The 20336-nt window shown below is 34.8% G+C and overlaps 2 protein-coding genes across 7 annotated transcripts in view; one reads left to right on the forward strand and one right to left on the reverse strand.

Annotated features, from left to right (window-relative positions):
* The first annotated feature begins 4294 nt into the window (after positions 1-4294).
* Positions 4295-4886, forward strand: LOC126734405 (ragulator complex protein LAMTOR3 homolog). The gene is made up of 2 exons (XM_050438033.1): positions 4295-4462; positions 4521-4886. Exons 1-2 carry the CDS (start codon positions 4364-4366, stop codon positions 4791-4793), a joined length of 372 nt encoding a protein of 123 aa, XP_050293990.1. The 5' UTR covers positions 4295-4363; the 3' UTR covers positions 4794-4886.
* Positions 4887-5008: 122 nt separating this feature from the next.
* The window catches only part of LOC126734376 (circadian locomoter output cycles protein kaput), a 32735-nt gene continuing 17407 nt past the window's right edge, over positions 5009-20336 (reverse strand). For all 6 annotated transcript variants that reach the window (XM_050438001.1, XM_050437992.1, XM_050437986.1 and 3 more), the window contains 9 exons: positions 16806-16987; positions 16284-16461; positions 16151-16223; positions 15479-15628; positions 15186-15422; positions 14888-15092; positions 14596-14829; positions 5609-5785; positions 5009-5555 (listed from right to left, as the gene is read on the reverse strand). In XM_050438001.1, coding sequence (XP_050293958.1) covers positions 5361-5555; positions 5609-5785; positions 14596-14829; positions 14888-15092; positions 15186-15422; positions 15479-15628; positions 16151-16223; positions 16284-16461; positions 16806-16987 — 1631 coding nt within the window. In that variant the 3' untranslated portion in view covers positions 5009-5360. The remainder of the gene's footprint in view (positions 5556-5608; positions 5786-14595; positions 14830-14887; positions 15093-15185; positions 15423-15478; positions 15629-16150; positions 16224-16283; positions 16462-16805; positions 16988-20336) is intronic.

Raw genomic sequence — 20336 nt, forward strand, 5'->3', positions numbered from 1 at the left:
CCCTTTATAACATAACCAATCGTGTCCGCTTGGACGTGTTTGGTTGAAGTAACTTCGTAATTTGTCAGCTGACACTATCATCATCATAGAGTAATTAAAAGTATGAGAGGGTTCAATCCTGTAGTGACAAGTAGGCACCATCTTTACCCTAAACTCGATTGCAGCGTACGGTTGCGGTCTAACCGAACTAAAATAATTGACATTTGTCACAGTCGGTAAAATAGTCTACTGTAATACCGATCCGTCATAGAAATGAAAGGCGTGCCATTCAAAATTTTAGAATGGCGCGAAATTTAAAATTATTGACCCATTAAATCAATTTTTAACAGCGTAAAGCCTGTGAATCTCGATCACAAATTCTAAAAAATTATGAAATAGTGCAAGTGTATTAATTTAATTTTTGAAGAGGCTAAGAGTGATAATGTATGTAATTTAAGTTTATTTTTTACATTTTTTAATTGAATTCGTTAGTTTTTTGACATTAAATTCATCAAATTTGCTTTTAAGCTGTTAAGTTAATGCATTAACGCCCTTCAAAAAAATAAATTGTTAATAATGCACTTTTTCATTGATTTTTAGAGAATGCGAAAGAGATTTTACAGCCCAATCCTCTATCAAAAAAAGATTTAATGGGTCAATTATGTAAGACAATATTTTAGAGATTTAAGTATAATATATTCTTTATTATATAATATATTCTTTATTAAGTCCTATTTTGAGAATTAAATGCTTGATACTAACAATGTTAATTTCACTGTTATCAACAAATTAACAAGGGTAGGGGTAGAATTAAAGTCAGTGTAAAGTAAGTTTATAATTTATTGTCTTAAAAAGGGATCCTGATACAATTAGTTTTTGTGCTGCTTTAGCACAATACTATCCATGGTATGTATTTTGCTTTTTCTACATTTTGAGGATATGATACAAAAATTACAATTTATAAATTAATTATATTTCTCAATTATATTTCTCAAAATTATGCCCTAAAAATGTTACGTTTACCGCCTACTTTTTTGTACCGAGGGTACCCAAAAATGTTAGGGGAGTGGTAATATATAAAAACTAACCCTGTAATTAAAATATTCTTTATGGAGAGTATGATATTAAAAATTAGTTAACACTGATGTATACCCAAAATTCTAGATGTCATCGGTCCTTTTTCTTAAATATTCAAGGAGAATCCCTGGATCTTACTCCCACCTTATCGAGGTGAGGTACCTCTTTGAGTAGTGACTGGTAGAATGGAAGTTGTTTCACTTATTGTGGTTTTGGTACTTCCTAGCAGCAAAGCACTGATGATACCTTTCGTCAGACCTAGTAAAAAGTGGTCTAGCATAATTATGTTCATTCTGAACATTATATTGAGATTGCTGGATTATGATAGCTGGTAATAAAGTCAATGTACCTTCCCAAGGTACTTGTGCCTCAACCAGTACTGGGGCATTTTGAATAATACTTGGGCCAGCAATTGGGAAAGCACACTTTCTTAAATGAGTATGTATAGTATTAGTAAATGAAATATCATCAAAATGGTCTTGACATAAATAACACCTTGTTGAGGTTGGGCTTAAACCAAGTATTTTAAACCATTCGGACCTCCTAATAATGTCACTCTCAGGAAATTTATAGAAAATTTTATTTTTGTATGAATCCTCAATAGGCCAATAGTATGTATTAGAACAAGTAGGTGCCTTGCATTTAAAAATGAATTTTCCTGGTGATATCATTATTAGGGCAGTTTTAAAATGGTAATCAACAATTTTAGGTGACCTACAACATGGTGAAAACTATTTGATAAAAAAAAATTGTATAGCTAATTGTTTTACTTTTTTTTATAATAACCTATAGATTTTTGATTTTATTTGGGGCTCGGCAAAATTTTCGCACACAGGCCGGTGGCTACTTTGTTACGCCACTGACTCCCAATGCCAAAATACATTAATTTTTTCTGTAAATAAATAAATAATTAAGTAGATAATTTAGAGCATTATAAAAAGGTATCATCTATTTTCTCTGCCAATTCAAAAACTATACAAAATAAACTAATAGACTGCATTTCCGATTATCTCGATGAACATATAGACCGCGAAATAAAAGAATGTACTTTTTTTTCTATTCAAGTGGACGATTCAACCGACACTTTTCAAAAATCCCAATGCAGCATAATAATTAGATTTGTTAATAGTGCAGGGAAAGTGGTCGAAAGATTTTTAGGATTTTTCGATGTAATTTCGGACCGAACAGCTGATGCTCTTTTTAACTTAGTTACCAAAAGAATAGAAAAATATGATTACCGTTCGAAATTAGTGGGGCAGTGTTTTGACGGTGCTAGTGTTATGTCTGGACATATAAATGGTCTGCAATCAAAAATTAAAGTTGAAGCTCCACAAGCCGTTTTTGTACACTGTGCAGCCCACCGTTTTAATTTAGTACTCCAACAGAGTTGCAGTACTATACCACAATGTATTTTTTTTGCAAATGTGAATAGTTTTTCCTCATTTTTTCATCATTCTTCAAAAAGAACTTATGTAGCTGATCAGATCATTAAAAGAAGAATACCTACGTCAGCAATAACGCGATGGACATCTAACTCTAAGATTGTAAATGTTATTCATAATGAATGGGATGGTTTAAAACAAGTATTTGCTGAAATTAGAGACGACAAAACTTCGGATCAAACTTCAATAACTCAAAGCGTTGGTTTCTTGAACCACCTCCATGATTTTGAGTTTGGTCTTTTCATCAGCATTTTTAGTGACATTTTCGAAATTACTAATATTCTTTTTGACACGTTACAGAAACGTTCACTAAATATTAGCCTTTGCATGTCACAAATTCAGAACACCCAGCAACTTATTAAAGTAAAGAGAAATGAAAACAGTTTCCAATCATTATTTGATTTCGAGAGTTTGAGAGTGTCAGTGCCATCGAATTATCGTCATGGACGAAACACTTTGACGACCAAAGAACTTTTTCAAAAGTATAAAGTTCTATATTATGAACTTTTAGATACAATATTAGGACAAATTGATACGAGGTTTCAAGATTTGGAAAAAATTGCTTTTGTTACGTTGATAGATACAACTAAGTTTGAAGACTATTCTAGGGATTTTCCCATTGAATCATTAAATAATTTAAAAGACTCTTTCCCTAATATATTTACTGATTTGCCACGGCTAAAAAATTAATTAAACTTTATCTATATTGACGAAAATAACCGCAATATTCAGTTAGATAAACTGCTGGAACAGTTACACGAAAATAGTGATATTTTTAAAGAAGCTGCAAAATTAATTCGTCTAATTGTGACCATTCCTTCTACAAGTGTTTCAGTTGAACGTAGTTTTTCTTGAAACATACCTACGGAATTCAATGACAGAAAATAGGCTTACTAATACTAACTTAGCAAAGATTTCTATTGAAAAGGAACTTTTACATGAACTTAGTGTAGATCCATTTTATGACGATATCATCGATAAATTTGCAGCTTTAAAAGACCGAAGAATAGACCTTATCTTTAAAAAGTAAATAAATACTGCCTCGGATGTAACAATAAGCGTGGGTAAGTGTCTCTCTAATATTAATTTTTTATTATGTGTTTTAAAATTTTGTTTTTGCTGTTTATGGTATATTTTGGGTTTTGCGCTTCACCTCTTCCTAAAGTCACGAGCCGCCACTGACCTAATAAATGCATTAAGTATTAGCTTGTACCTTTTAATCGCTTTAAAGTAATATTTTAATTTCCAAAAAAAAAAGTTCTCTGTTCAACTCCTTTTAAGTGTGAATTTAACGAATAAATCCACTAAGAAATGTAGCACTTTACCCCTTAAATTTAGTAAACGTAAATAATAATGTATTTTATTAAACCCATAAAAGAAAGCAACCCTTAAAACTAATTCCCTATTTTGATCCTCCAAATTGCGAGATATAAAAATTTAAATTTTATGAAAATGCATAGCCAATCGTCAAAAGAAAACGTGCGTCATACATTTTTATAAATGTATTTATATAACATGATGCCAATACAATTATTGCCAATACAACCTAAATGTAGTGGGTAGAATTAGTACTGTTCGGTGCGATACGAATTTACAGGAATGCGAAAAGGTTTTTACGATTCGTATGAATCGACAGTACAATGAGATATTTATTCATGCAGTTATACCATAAATATTATACTCACACCGGGTGTGGATTCCTGAACTCGCTCCAGCTGCTTGTTTTACGTGTTCTCTTTTTCCTCGTCCAAGGAACTTTGACGTACGTCATAATCAGCTGATTTCTGACATTGACATTACTTGATTTTAGTTGTTGCTTATTTATTTTTATCGCCCGATGATCGTATTGTTTTGAAAAAAAAAAAATGGATGAAGTAAGAAAGAATTTACAAGAAATATTGTCGAAAATTGATGGTTTATATTGTATACTCTTCACGGACCGCGACGGAGTGCCGCTCCTAAAGGTGAGGGTCATATTTTTTTTGGGGTACAACTGCTTTGAATTCCCGGAAACTTTTGCAGATAAGCACCGATAAGACTCCGGAGAACGCGATAAAACCGGGTTTTATATCAACCTTTTGCCTGGCGATTGACCAGGGCAGCAAACTCGGTCTGGGCAAGACAAACACCTTAATTTGTAGCTATTCCCAGTATCAAATCATACAAATGAACAAGATTCCTTTGATAGTAACATTTATTGCTAGTCAGAGATGTAACACCGGACGGATATTGGCATTGGAAGACCAACTGGACCCTATTATATCTTCTTTAAAGTTAACTGTGGCTGAAGTGTAGGTTTCAAGGATTGTAATGTAACTTCTATAATAGGTAATTTTTTTTTTACTTTATTATTATTATATTTTTATTAATAAATATTTCTGTATATAACATTGGTTTTGTTGGTATAGAACTGAAAATGTTTCATGTGATATTTAAAATGTGATATTTATCATGTGATATTTTAAATTAGTGTCTACCTTTCAAGCCACAATGAAATAAAATGGCTGGACATTACTAAAGTACTTTAATAATTAACAAGGTTTTTTTACCTTTAATTAAAGATTTCTCTGGTTAACATAATAATTTATAGTAATAATACAGGTACACCTTTGTATAAATCTTACAAATTCAACTTAGTTCCTAGTGAAGCACATTTATATAAAGGTATATTTTCAATAAATTGACCTACAATACATTTCATCACATTTCATAATCTAATTAAACATACCTAATATGCCCAATATAAAAGGCTACATACAAACTTCTTATATAGTAAAGTATACATATCAAAAATACTTTTAAAGTGAACATAGTTATATCCCTGTAATTAGTATTATTGTTCATAGAAAATCCAAATATTAATTAATTTAAGTGAGTATTTGAGTCTGGAGTACTATCGTAAAGAACTGTGGGCTGATGTGAAGACACTGCCACAGAAATTGGTACTGTTACTGGTACAATAACTGAGGGCGGGCCTGTTACTGCATTGGACAATATCGGCACCGGCTCAGTGGTGCTACTGACTGTACTCAAGCTGTTTTGTTGATACGACTGTACCTAATATAAAGAATTTGGTGAGAATATATAATAACAAACTATAAAAGACTTACTGGGTCGGACTGTTGTTGTTGCTGTGGCTGTTGCCCGAACAGCCCCAATCTAGCCATAAGTAATTGTTCAGAGACTCTTCTCAGTTCTTGTTGCTGGTGGCCAATGATTGCTTGAAGTTCTGCTTGTTTCCGCTGCAGGTCGACTTGTATTTGAACTGGGGAAATTACATTTTCCACCTGGAAGTAGGGTCAATTGGGTTAATTGGAAATGGTTTTTATACTTTTAAAATTTCAGGTTCAATTTTTGAGTTTAAATGACATATTTGTATGGATCAACAGCTCTGTTAAGTGTATTACATACATCATTTAAATACAAGGGACATTCGAACACAACGACACAAAACAGTAAGAAAGGGTGGTAAAATTAGTGTTCAACCTACTGCTATAAGCCGCAGAAAATCAAATCTTTCTGAAAAAAGAAAAATCATAGGGAAACCATCAGAAGGTGATAAAACTGATATCAGAAAAGCTCCTCACTCACTGGGAAAATGCGTAATGCAAAGTAGAGGGTTGGGAGGTACCAAGCAAAAGAAATAGTTTAATTATACATTTTGCCCCTGTTTGTATGTTTTAATATCCCTAATAATAACTATACAATGTAATAAAAATGTATTTTAGTGATCACATTATTTGTTTAAAGAAGTGCTAATAAACAGTTACATGAATCGCTTATTTGAGAAAACCTACAAGTACGGACATGTGATGTTTCTCAAATAAACGCCTAGGTGACAAATAGCATGCCTTGCCTGTTGCGTTTATTTATGTTTAGTTTTAACAATGTCGTCATCCGAGGAGAATGTTTCTGTGGAAGTTATTCCTAAAAAATGCAAAAAGAGATTTAAACAAGTTATTTATAAAAATGAAGTGATTAAAAGTTCGCGAGTGAAGGGCAAAGAATATCTGAATTACACAGGCATTAAAGTAAATGAGTGATGGTGAACCATGTCGGTAAGATAAATAATTTTATTTTTGTCGATCTAAGTATCATTTCACTATGTTTTTCATGATGTTTCACTAGCTGTAGATCACGCTGTTTCCATAAAATTCCCGAAGGTGATCGGCAAGAGATTTTTGATAAATTTTATACTCTAGAAACGAAAAATGAACAAGATCATATTTGCAGACTTTAATTGAGTGTTCAGAAATTTCAAGAACACGACCTAGAGTATGAACTAATAATGCAAAACCAAAAAGCAAATCATATAAATATTGTGTGTCATCTAGTTCGGGAAAGTTTAGTGTCTGCAAAACCACTTTTGCTAGTATCCATGGCGTCACAGTAGACCGTGTTCGACGCTTGGCTAATTTATTATCATTGGAAAAATCACCTAACGATAGACGAGGTAAAAATACCCTAGGAAATGCAAAACCTGGAGAAATGGTCAGGCAAGTAGAGGAGCATATTCGTACGTTTCCCGTAAAAAAAATCACTTTATGGCAGTCGAGACTATCACTATCTTAGTGAAAAATTGGACATCGAAAAAACGAAAAAAAACTGCTGCACCTGTGAGGTACTTTCCAACAAAATTAAATCTAACGCCCTACACAACGTAGCTAAATGTGTAGCTGTGGCGGAGAAAATTGTTTAGCAAAGAAAAGCCAAACAATTCTATAGCAAAATGAAAACCATTCAAGAGTTGTGCCAAACAGATGCCACGGTAGGAGCAATTTGCGTTGACTACATACAAAATCAAGCCCTCGCTGTTATTCCAGTTCAAGATACATTTAACCTGCATCAACTAAGTGTCAATGTTTTTAATATCCACGACCGAAAAGACTGGACAAACAATGTTTTATGTATACCATAAAAGTATGGGCAAAAAAGGACCAAATGAGGTTTGTTCCTTTATTATGGATTTCATAATTTCAAATTCTATTCTCGGCAGTCGCACGAGTTGGTTGTATTAGCTCGTCGGCTCCGCTGGAATCGATATTGTGTTTGTGCTTTATATTCGATTGTTTTTGATCTGATTTGTTTTGACCTTGTATCGGCACGTAGTTGATACTTAAACTTGTACTGCTGTACGTGTGCGTCCTGTATAGTACGAGTAAGTAGTTTCCGCCAGTGTTTCCATATCAAAATAGTTCTGTTTATAAAAACATAATTTTTTCAACAATCATTGAACTTTATATTGCTACGTCTGATTTTCGCCGCGCGTGTGTTTCTTACAAAAAACTGTTCCGTATTCCTGTTTACAAATAGTTTCCGTGTATTAGAGACGGTTTTATTTTTAATATCATTGACTTTTTAAACCTTTTTCCAAAATTAATCTAAACATGGCCGAGTCTAAGTGCGATGGATGTCAAAGGACCTTTTTGGAAAAAGAAAGTTCGTTGCAGTGGCGAGTGTCGCCGTTATTTTTGTATGTCCTGTACGGGACTAGATAAAACCACTACAAAGGTACTCCATCAACAAAAGTACAACAACTTAAGATTCTTCTGCAAGGTCTGTGACTCTCCAACGATGAAATACCTCCACGACAAAGTGTCACAGTTACAGAAATCACAGATCCCTTTGGAAATAGTTGAAGCTCTAGGAACATGTCTAAAGGGGAACAACTACCTTTTTCCGGTCATAAATGAGATATATGAGATCTTGACCATGACTCTAAGTGGAAGACACTGCATGAGAAAATTGATGTCATACATACTGTCCTTAACAGCAAATATGAGAGGAGTCAAGAATCAATTTTTTACTCCATTCGAGATATGAAATAAGAGATATGCAACATCTCCTCTCTACTCATGGGCAATCATGAAGAGTCTATAAAAATCCAGATCCGCGATTCCTCCAAAGAAGACCTCATCAGAGAAATTGGGGAACTACGTAGGAATGTAGCTAATATGGCACTGAAAATAGAAAAGTTGGATGTCAAGGAGAAACCCATAGTAAAATACATTCCACCCATACAAAAAAAAAACCTCTATTTCTACTCAAACGGAAGACACCGAACCCACTTCAACTCCCAAAGAAAATACTGCCAAAAAAACTCCATCGCAAAACTTCATGGCCAAAGCAGCATGGAACTACTTCGTAGTATCCAATGTTCCTGAAAATTTGACAGCAAATAAGCTTGCCTACTACATAAAAGAGAGACTCGGGACTACTGAATACATTCGTTGCTCTTACACGCAGAAAAATGGGGTCAGCTCGAGTTTTATGATTGGGGTGCAAAATAATGATCACCTTGCACAACTAAAGGAGATCTGCATGTGGCCTCCAGGCACCGTAATGGATGGTGACAAAGCGAATCTCTTACAGCCTTTACCTTTGTTGCAGCCAATAACATTGACCACAGCCGCCCAGGCTGCTTCTGCTAATGTTTCCAGGCAGAAAAAATTATTAAAGATCGGTTCGGATAAGGAAGCCATAACTGTATGCAAGTCCCTTACTCAAGATGACGTCAGCATTGCAGTGATGGATAATGTTAAAAACAAATATGTGCCGCTGCCGAATTTGGACCCGATGACTCCACCTATAGTGCGGCCCCCATCGTTCTTGGTTCATTGCGAAACCTGTATATCCGCTTCCATAACGTCTACGGCATTGGCGCCAAGTAATGTGACGCGACCAAAGGATCTAGCACTCTCTGTAAAGCCGGAGATTGCGAGCTCAGTGTTTTTCTTTTAAATATTCAGTCCTTAAGACGCAAAACCAACGGTTTATTCCTTCTATTAGAAGAACTTAAATTTCCTGAAATTATCGCCATTACCGAACATTGGTTAAACATAGATGAACCTATTTGTATTCAAAATTATACAACAATTGCTAGGTTCAATAGAGGTACTTTTTCTCATGGCGGCACCTTAATTATGTCTACCAACAGCGACTTTGTAGCGGTCACTAGTTCGATATCTTATTATCTGAAAAAGAACTTGAATTTTCCATCGTTCATAACGCTTTACTTGATTTTTACATTATTTGTATTTATCGATCACCAGACGCTAATGTGCTGATTTTCTGCCAAAAACTACTGAGCTTGCTGGAATCCCTACCTATAAAAAGTAAATTGATTTTATGTGGTGACTTTAACATTGACTTCACCAGTGTGTGTGCTGCTCAAGAGTCTCTGCAGTGAATTTTTGATTCATTGGATTTAGAAATGCACATCAACTCTCCAACCAGAATAACTAAAAATAGTTCTAGCACATTCGACTATATTGTGTCATCATTTATTCGACTATATTGTGTCATCATTTGTTGATTAATCTGTCTTAAATGCAGGGTTTTCTGATCATGAAGCTGTGATTTGTACGTTTTTTTTATATGTTGTTCTGTATTTGTATTTTTATTTTTATTTTATTTGTATTTATTTCTTTGGAATCTAAAAACAAAAATACTTTACGTCGATTAGGCCGTGTTTTTGGTGACAAGAATTTATTAAATTTCAAAAATTACTGCCTTGAGTGCAATTGGGATTTTCTTTCTGATGATGTCGATGATGAGTTTTCTAGATTTACAAGGACTTTATTAAATATTTCAGATAAGTGTTTTCCTTTGAGGCCTATAAAAATTAAACATCATAAGCCTTGGTCTACTTGTGGCTTACGTATATCAGCAAAAAACATGCGCTCATTATCGCATCTAAAAAAATTCTCCGTCAGCGACGTTTTCCACAATTCCATCAGGCGATACAGAAGAGTTTATCACAAGACAATAAAAGCTGCGAAGGATGCCTATTATAACAAAAGGCTTACTGATTTTGGTAATGTGTCTAAAGAAACATGGTCTATTGTTAACGAATTGAGAAATAAATCTTCCTCGCCTAGGACTATCACTACTTCACCGGAAGACCTTAACAATTACTTTGTAAATGTGGCTAAGAACCTAATGACCACCATATCACCTTCTCACGATCCACTTTCGTATTTTTTTAATGGTAATCTGCACAGTTTCTTTTTCACCGACCTTCGAAGTACAATTAACGAAATAAAAAATAAATCATCGTCTGGTACAGATGGCCTAACTCTCACAATGTTTGCAAACCTGCCTGATTGCGCCTTAAGTCACTTGGTGAACCTAATTAACATGTCATTTCAGAGGGGAATCTTTCCAAGCTGCCTTAAGACTGCAATTATTATTCCACTGCATAAAGGAGGGGATAAAGATCAAGCCTCAAATTATCGCCCAATAGCACTTCTCCCAACTTCATCTAAGATTGTTAAAAGACTGGTTAAAGAAAGGGTTTTGTCATTTTTGCTTAAATATAGAATTCTAACACCGAATCAATTTGGATTTTTGAGAAATAAGTGCACCAGTGATGCTATGTTTTCGCTCCTAAATAGTGTTTATTCTAGCCTAAACAATCAACACTCCACAGCTACAGTTTTCTGCGATTTCTCAAAGGCATTTGATTGTGTTAATCATAATATTTTAATTAACAAACTGCAACACTATGGGTTTAGAGGATCTTCTCTCAAATGGTTTAAGTCATATCTTAGTGAAAGTTGATACGACAACATCTTCATGCCAACCAATTGAATGTGGTGTGCCGCAAGGTTCAGTTTTGGGCCCTATTTTGTTTCTCCTATTTATTAATGACATGGCCAATCTGGATATCAGCGGCAAAATTTGTCTGTTCGCCGACGATACCAGCTTTACTTGGAGCACTCCAGATATCACGTCTCCGCATGCAACTATATCTAACGATTTCCTTACCATTAAGTCCTGGTGCGATTCCAATCTTCTATGCCTTAATATCTCTAAAATCAAGGTTGTATCATATAAAAGTACCATTCAACCTTTTCCTCTACAAAATACCAGTTTGGATATTGTTGAATCTCTCAAGTTCTTGGGACTAATTTTAGACAGCTCTTTAAAATGGGAATCTCATATCGACACCTTATCCACAAAGTTAAGCTCAGCATGTTTTGCCATAAGATCTATTTCCAAAGAATTAAGCTTTTTAACATCTAAATCAGTTTATTTTGCCCTTTTTGAGTCACTTCTTCGTTATGCCATTCCATTCTGGGGTTCATGCTGTGCCACTCAATTTGGGCGCGTATTCAAGTTGCAAAAGAGAGCGATACGCTATTTACTGGGACTTGACAGTACAGCTCACTGCCAAGAATTCTTTAAAAAACATAGAATATTAACTCTTCCTTCACTGTTTATAAATGAATCTGTTTGCTTAATCCGAAAGCATGTGTCAGAATTTCCAAAGAGGCCTTCTCATAACTATCCACTTAGAAAATCAGAGCATGATATTTATCTGCCAACCCCACGGTCGGAATTAGTAAAAACTTCTATACTCTATAGAGCAAAAAAAATGCAGAATCACCTTCCTTTTACGATTAAATCTATGACAACGTTTTCCTGTTTTCGCCATGCTTTAAAAGCTTTACTATTGGTAAAGGCTTTATTACACAGTAGAAGACTTTTTTAATCTTTCCTTTTAAATACCACACACACACTGGCCCTATTTACTTTATAGTCTCCATCCCTAGAATTAGTTATACCTATATTGTGATAATAGTCGTAATTTAACTTCAACTTATTTTGTATACTTCTTTTACCCAATTTACATTTTTTTATATTCTTTTTAATATCAACTTCTGACTTTATAAACATTTAGTTGTATAAGTAATTTGACCATGTACAATAGGTTACCTATTTTGTATAAAATCTAAATGTCTCGTGTTTTTGTTTTTTGTGTACTCATGTGTTTACTTATATTAGCTTTGTCTACAAAATTTATAATTTTTTGACAATAAAGCGATTGTATTGTATTGTATAAATAGTGAAATTCCACCAAAAATTGAACATTTCCATATTTTTTCTGATGGATGCGGTTGTCAGAATAAAAACCATTCAGTTGTTAGGATACGCTTAGGCCTTACAGACCTCGGACGATTTCAAAGTGTGAACTAGTATTTTCCCATAAGAGGACATTCCTACATACCATGTGACAGGGATTTTCCCATGGTGAAGAAGAAAATTCATAAAAATGATAGGATTTTTCTACTAAAAAGTAAGGTTTTATTGATTGTCGGTTTAAGCACTAAAAAAATTTTTTTGGTGCATCTCATGGACGAGGACAATACATTGGTCAAAAACTCTAAAAGCTGGTGGCCCGTTTACTACAAAAATTTTTTTTTCTATGGCCTCTTTTCTGATTTCTAATTTTATGCACTTCAGTTACAGCAAGGACGAAAAAGGCGTCGTGACCGCCCGAGACTTTATTGATGGCCTTATAGAGCATGAATTTAGTTTAGGAACATCTACCATTGTCAGATCTTTTCCAGCAGTCGTTGCATACCCTAATACAAAAATCCCAATCAGTGTAAAAAAAATGTTGGATATCAAAAAGTTTGAGAGGTTTATAGTAGAAAAAGACAAAGAAATTGAAAACTTTTGACCACCAACAGGTGGTGACGATGACGATGTTATTGAAGATTGACAGGGTTTTTGTATTATATTTGATATTATTTTGACTTAGTAAACTCGTTTTCAAAAAAAGTTGTATGCTTATTTTAATAAGCATACAACTTTTTTTGAGAAAGCCCACACGTCCACGGCCATTTTAATTTTTTTCTCACAAGACCAGAAGATTTTATTTTTCATTTTTGCTAAAAACTTTACAGCAGGTACCCATAGTTTATTTTGGGACACTTGCTTTTTTTAGATTTTTAAGTTGTTTTTAATTAAAACAGTTTTTCTCAAAATCTTGAATTTCGACGTATAGGGTTTCTCAATTAAGTGATTCAAATAAACTTAAACCTACAGCAAAAATTAAAAACCATTTTATTCCTGTACGTTGTCTGTATAACCGACGTACGAGTAGCAGGTCCGGACGAATAGTCTTTTATTTAGCAGTCTCGCTTCGGCCGTACCCGAATGAACGGTTATTTAGGAATATGCGTCTCGTCAATAGGTGTCCACAACAACTGTCCTAATACTAATTTATTTATTTAACTTAAAAAATAATCAACATTCTATTGAAGTTTCGAAAATCTCGATTAGTAAAAAGAGATATTAAAGCGTATTTGAAAGGGTAACCAACCAACGCCTATCTCTATTTATTACTAAACTATAAATTACTTTTAGGTAATATAACATCTTTTAATAATACAAACATACCATGAATAAAAGAAACGAAATACCTAGACCAAAAATTAACCTGGAATACTCATATTTGACTACATCCTCAAAAAAGCGGAGAAGAGCTTAAACGCCTTAAGAGCAGTTACTGTAAGGAAGTGGGGCTCAGACCGACCCCAAAACATCTCTTATATTTTATAGAGCTTTCACTAAATCCTTACTAGATAATGCAGCAATATTTTATGGTTCTATGTATCAAAACTAGATTAGATAAAGTCGACCGTATCCAGTATAAATCCTTGAAAATGGTTACAGGAGCATTGCGTTCTACACCAATACAGTCCTTGCTAGTAGAAACTTATGAGCCACCTCTATATGTACGAAGAAAAATGTTGACTGAAAAATTATTATTTAAAAATTTACAGTTTTGCTTATTGAATAATTTGCTTATTGAAAAAATCCATAGGCGTGGAATATCCAATCTAACAATAAAATATTAGATTACCAAAAATAGCCCACCGTTAGCGGAAGTCTACGTAAATACTAAGCATATCTATCAGCTTATAGAGGAAAATAATGGATATTGGTTTTATACAGGGTGTTCGAAAAATAGACGGAGATATTTGAATGGGTGATTCCTTGTAAAAGAATATGAGAAAAAGTTTCTATAAACATGGGTCCGGAAATGCACAGTTTTCAAGATACGGGATGATAATTTTTTTTTTAATATTTTTTTTTATTAATTGAATTAGATAAAAGGTAATTGTTAAAGCCGACTGAGAAAATCCTAAATAATGTAATAAAGATATGAATATCTCATGGTTCACTATGTCAAATGCTTTGGTAAAATCAAGCGTCGAGTATTATCGAGTAACATAAGCGAGTGTTAGTTTTCCCCTAAAAATCCCATATAAATCCAATCAAATAGAATTTAAAAAAATCTTACTGGCAAGGGCGACAAGACAGCTTGATGCGCCGGATATCCAGTAATAACGGGCTGCAAAGGTATGCTTGCGACATACTGATTCGGCTCCAAAAACTGAGAGTTTTGTTGATGTTGTTGTTGTTGTTGTATGTGAGTCGACTGTTGTCGAGTGTTCGGCTCCGGTTGTTGCTGCTGAGGTGAAGGAGAAATCGACTGTAGAGTTGACCCCGTTAAACTTTGACTCACTCTTGATTTCTGTTGGAAGGAGACTTATGAGAGTGACTCGATGATCGCAATGTTCAATTAGTATTACCGCCGATTGCTCAGTCATAACGGATTGTCTGGAGGTGGGAGAATCGGCCGACATGGAGGTACAGTCGGAGTCCGGACCCCGTTTGCTGGATTTTTTATTCGTCGCTTTCCAGGGGTTCGAGGAGGCCTCTTTGCCTTCTATGGGGGAGAGTTCTTGCGGGGGAACGCCTTGTTCACGTCTGGTTTCCTTGATTACGTCTAAATAACTGGAATAAAATCGATTAAGACTATTAAAACTTTCTTTTAGTTTAATACATTGAAGTACATGAATAGTATTTATTTATTATGAGTAGGGTCACCTGATAACCCGATGTGTGCACACCACGAACTCCGGCTTGGAATTCCATTGGTGGTAAGTGATGAAGTATCTCGTTTGCAACCAAATCCATTGTTGCCCTTTGGTGAGGAAACGGTAGTAGCAAGAGGTGCCCTCGCCCTTTTGCATTAAGGACTCGTGGCACCTGATCACCCTCTCCAAGTCGTCCACGTGGTAGTATTCGTACCCGGAGGTACCTAACAATTCGAACGGGAGGTACCTGCAAAGAATATGGAAGAGATATACGAGGAAAATGGGGGGAAACTGGATGTTTACCCAATAATTGGCGGAGCTCTATGGTCCAGGAATAGAAACTTCCATTCTAGGCTGTGCCTTGAAGTGAATTCCGTTCTACTGGAATCCACTAGAGGCATTTCTTTTATTAGTAGCGGGGTCTGGATTCGGCCTGTGCCAACAAACAATAACCTGAAAAAATAAACCCTACTAATCAACTTAACATACAAATAAAATTGTACGTACAAAAACTATGAAAATAACGTTTTTTACATTTATACATTTAGATGTATTTTACATTATCCTCATAATTCCCAATGTAAGTAAAACACATTTATGATTTTTGGTAACAAGTCGAGGACATACTTGAGGATGGCTTTGGTGTATGAAATGTTGTGTGCATATTTGGCTGAATTACATCCCTTTGAATTGTAACTTGTTCAATTATCAAAACATTCAATATAATATATTTCTTCACAAAATTGTGCTTGGAAGTGCATTACTCTGGAAACGCAAAAAATTACCTTTCCAGAGGCCTGAGGTAGAGGCCGATTAATTAAAATTTGAACACTTTTTGTAACAATATCAATTCAAGGAAATTCAAGACTAAAGGTCCAGAATATAATCTTCTCTGGACCCATATTCTTCAGTTTAGGGGGTAACTACTACTTTTAAATCATAAAAAGAAACAAATTTTCTAAATGAAGGCCTTACCTATTATCTATATCTCCAGCTGAGGTTCCACAGTATTTATTATCACCGGTTTGTACCATATCTTCATCAGACCCTAAAAAAAAAAAATCCAAAATAGTATTTTCTTGTTGGTCCTAAAACAGCAAAAACTCACTAAAATATCCTTCAAACTGGACTAGTTCGCAACAAGCCACTTTGCTACCACCACATTTGATATGACAAGTGAAGGCCACATGGCCGTCATCTTCATTGGGTTGCGATAAAATGTTGTAAAGGCCATTCTGATCCTCCTCGTTTGCTAGTTCAAATATCGTAGTGTTCAATACGTCTTTCTAAAATACGTCATTTTATTATTAACAGTAATGCTATAAAATGCTAATTTAAATAACTAACGGATTACGGTAAATGTGCAATAAAGGATACTGACACCGTATTAGAAATAAATTACCGCACAAAACCGTTAATAAGAAGGTGTGTAGTCAGTATGCGGTTTCAAGGTCCACGAGGATATGTTTTGTAAACCTTGAAGAAAATACCGTAAGGAGGGCCGCAGGTGAACTAGGACAAAAATAGTTTTCTTTCCCCCCAATCGATTTCTTCGATAAACCTTATATAATAGTATTATTTTTTTTAACTTCTGGATTCAATAAATGTTAATGGGTCATCAACTGCTTACCGCTAGATATCCTAATAGTGATGTAATACTCTCGGAAGCATAATAAATCGGACCGGACGTGGAAAACACAATTATAAACCCGTCCACGGCGTCTAATACTAAATGGGTGAACTCCTCGTTTGTCAGAAAAGTCGGTTTCCAGTCTTCTTGGATTTCGTTTATACGGGATCTTACGGCAATTTCTGCAAATTAATTCTTTTTTATTATACATATAATAATAGTAAATAATAATAATTATCTGGGCAGACGTTCGGGAAAGCCTTTTTAATAAATAGTAATGGTAGTGGAAAACCCATGTACAGGGTCTTTCCCCATATATTGAGCTCCCTCTAGAGGGCTTAGGTGAAAAGTAAACAAAAAAAAAATATAGAAAACTTTGGGGTTTCACTTGAAATTCTGATTTTTTTTTTAAATGTCAAATTTTGCCAGAATATCGGTTTTTTTCTTATGGAACACCGTATATATGACCTCATAGTTAAAAAGAGCCGAATTTTCTGATCTCAAATAAATACAACTTACCAACTTTGAATTAAAGCGTTTTAAAAATATCGAGCGCCAAACTTAACAAAAACAAAAAAATAACATAATGAGGATGATGGCAGACTGTCCATTGTTAGTGTTTGACGTGTATTACAAAACAAATAATTTAGAAGACATTATCCAAAGGATTAACTTCAAAATCATTTCTCTATACAGGGTGTCCCAAAAGTCAACGATAAGCCGAAAAAGGGCAATAGACCAGTCCTAAAAAAAATCTATCTTGAGTACTTTTAAAATTATAGGCATTCATAGAAAAACCGAAAAAAATTGACACCCTCTGTTGATCTTTTTAGTACTGTGGCTACAAATTTCATAACAATTTTTATTTTAATTTAACCCCGAATAACCCGCGATAAATTACAAAACTAAATTCAAACAAAATTGTTCACATTTTTACAAAATTATCAGATTTTTGCGCAACTTGTGTTGAAAATTGTGTCTTTTGACCATTATTTCCCAAATTTAACTTCCCAATTTAATCCCAATTTAACTGTTCTGGAAAAGTAAATTACTTCACTGTTTGGCAAGTGATTTAAAAAGTTGGCGTATCTAATCTAGATTTCAAAATGGTAAGATACTTGCTAGATTATTGCTTCAATAATTGTGTATTTTAATATTTTTTTAGTACATAGTCAAATGTACGCCGCTTAGAGCAGCGTTAGCTAAGTTAATTTTATAGTCAAAATAAATAATGGAACAAAATCAATGTAAATGAAACAAAACTTTATTAGAGTTACAACAAATGCTCAAATTGTGTGCCCTCATTCCTAATATACATTCTAATCCTTTTTAGAAAAGATCGCGTTATTAATCGGGCGAATCTTCCATTGTTGATCTGTTCAGCGGCTGCCTGTATTTTTTGGCGCAGTTCAGCTACCTCTTCTATAGGATTGTTGTAGACTTTGTCTTTTATTGCTCCCCAATAAAAAAAATCCAAAACGTGGCGGCCACGCGATTGTTCGGATTTTCTCTGTCCAGAAATTCCCTTACTGGACGAGCATACTGGGCCGGGCAGCCGTCTTGTTGAGACCACATGTTTCGGTAAATATTAAGTGGCACATCTTCTAGTAAGTCTGGTAAATGATTTTCCAAGAAATCTAGGTAAACTTTGGCGTTCAAATTTTCAAATTTCAAACTCGAATGGTCCAATAATTCTATCATTATAAGTATTCCTGTTCACATGTTTACTTTAGACTGGTATTGTGACCAGTCCTCTCGCTGTAAATGTCGATTTTCCACATGCCACTCATCTAAGTTGTGGAGATTTATGTATCCATCCTTCTTAGTCGATTCATCGGACCATAAAATTCTTTTCAAGAGTCGCGGATCTTCTCTATGTCTTTGCAACATTATTTGACAAAATTCAAGTCTTGCCGGGTAGTCTCGAGGTAATAAACTTTGTACTCGTTGTACGTGGTACGGATGTAACTGGTTTCTTTTCAATATTCGATGTGACGAACTTTTAGGCCGGCGATACATTGGCGGTTACAACCGCGATAGCGTTCAGATTTTCCGCAAATTTCGCAACAGTCTACGGAGTTGACAGAAACAGTTGCCATAATTTACGCTCTGAAAATTAAGAAACCTAAACGAAAAAGAAGGTACTGGGTCCATCCGGTTTTACGAAAGGCGTCTGACAAATGGTCAGTTTCATTGCCTTTTTCATCGGTTGAGGGAATATCCCGAAAAGTTTTTTAATTATTACAAAATGAACGTTACGTCTTTTGATGACTTAGTAACGTTGATGAGACCTCACTTGCAAAAGTCAAATAGTCACTTTAGAGATTGCATCACTGTGGAAGAAAGATTAACAGTCACTATAAGGTAAGATAATTATATTTTATTCTTAGTTATGGAACAAAGTTAAACAAAATCTACAATACCGTTTACAAAAAGAAAAGAAGGAATTAAATCAAAGGTAAAATTTCACTGTAGTCGGACGATTGGGAACCTGTGGGTGAAAGTATAGGTTGTAATGAACGAGAGGTACACGGGCGGCTGTCATACAAAGCAGAGGGGTTTGATGGTGATGGGTGGACGGAGAATGATGTGGAAGGAATGGTTTGGTGAAAAATTTGCTGAGAAACTGGCGGAATGTATGTCGCTGATTGGAACTGATTATGATAACGAGGGCTGAGGATTTAAAACTCTTTGGAGAACTTGCAGTATTTCTACTCTCGAATTGATTTTCTGTTGCGGGTTCAAGGATTTAACCATTGGTAACAACGATTTAAAGAAATTTAAATCGTCGTCATCTTCCAGAGGCTGTGGAGGCTGCCTGTTTTCTAGAAGTGTCAACAATTTGTCTTCAAACGATGCTTTTTTCTGGAGATTGTGTTCGGCATTGGTTGAAATGCGGTGCTGGTGTGGCCTCTTCAGAACCATCTTCATTTCCTTCGGTATTTTCTGGGCTGTCTATCGATTTCTCGGGCACGTTAGATTCGGTGCTGGACAAAGAAAAATACATATCGTTATTTTCTACTGCCATTAAAAATTTACCATCGCCCTTGTGTTTGAGGAACCAGAAACTGCAGCATATCAAAGCAAACGTACTTCTTCTTTTTTGATGCTGCTGAGCCGCTTTTCGAATCATCTTTGAGATCCTTAATAAAACGGTCTTTAATGTTTTGCCATTTCTTTTGAAGTTCTGTCCCTAAAAAAAAATCTCATCAAACTAAGCAACCTACTTTCATACACAGATGTAAGAATAAAATGTTATTTTAGGTATCTCGCGACTGGAATGCATTTTGCTGCTTTGCAGTATTCATTTTTAATGGGAAGAAGTACAATCGCAATGATCATTAATGATTGTTGTCGTGCATTATGGACTATATTACAACCACTAGAAATGCCCGAACCTACTGTTGAAAAATGGAAAGAAATATAGCAGAGGAATTTGATCAGAAATCTAATTTTCCCCACTGCTTTGGGGCAGTCGATGGGAAACATGTTCGTATAATGTCACCAGAACATAGCGAATCGGCATTTTTT

The sequence above is a fragment of the Anthonomus grandis genome, chromosome 1 (assembly GCF_022605725.1).
Source record: "Anthonomus grandis grandis chromosome 1, icAntGran1.3, whole genome shotgun sequence".
Taxonomy (NCBI): domain Eukaryota; kingdom Metazoa; phylum Arthropoda; class Insecta; order Coleoptera; family Curculionidae; genus Anthonomus; species Anthonomus grandis.

Coding starts and splice junctions, on each gene's coding strand:
- LOC126734405 (XM_050438033.1), top strand. CDS start 4,364: ATGGATGAAGTAAGAAAGAATTTACAAGAAATATTGTCGAAAATTGAT. Junction 4,463..4,520: donor ACGGAGTGCCGCTCCTAAAG/GTGAGGGTCATA, acceptor AAACTTTTGCAG/ATAAGCACCGATAAGACTCC.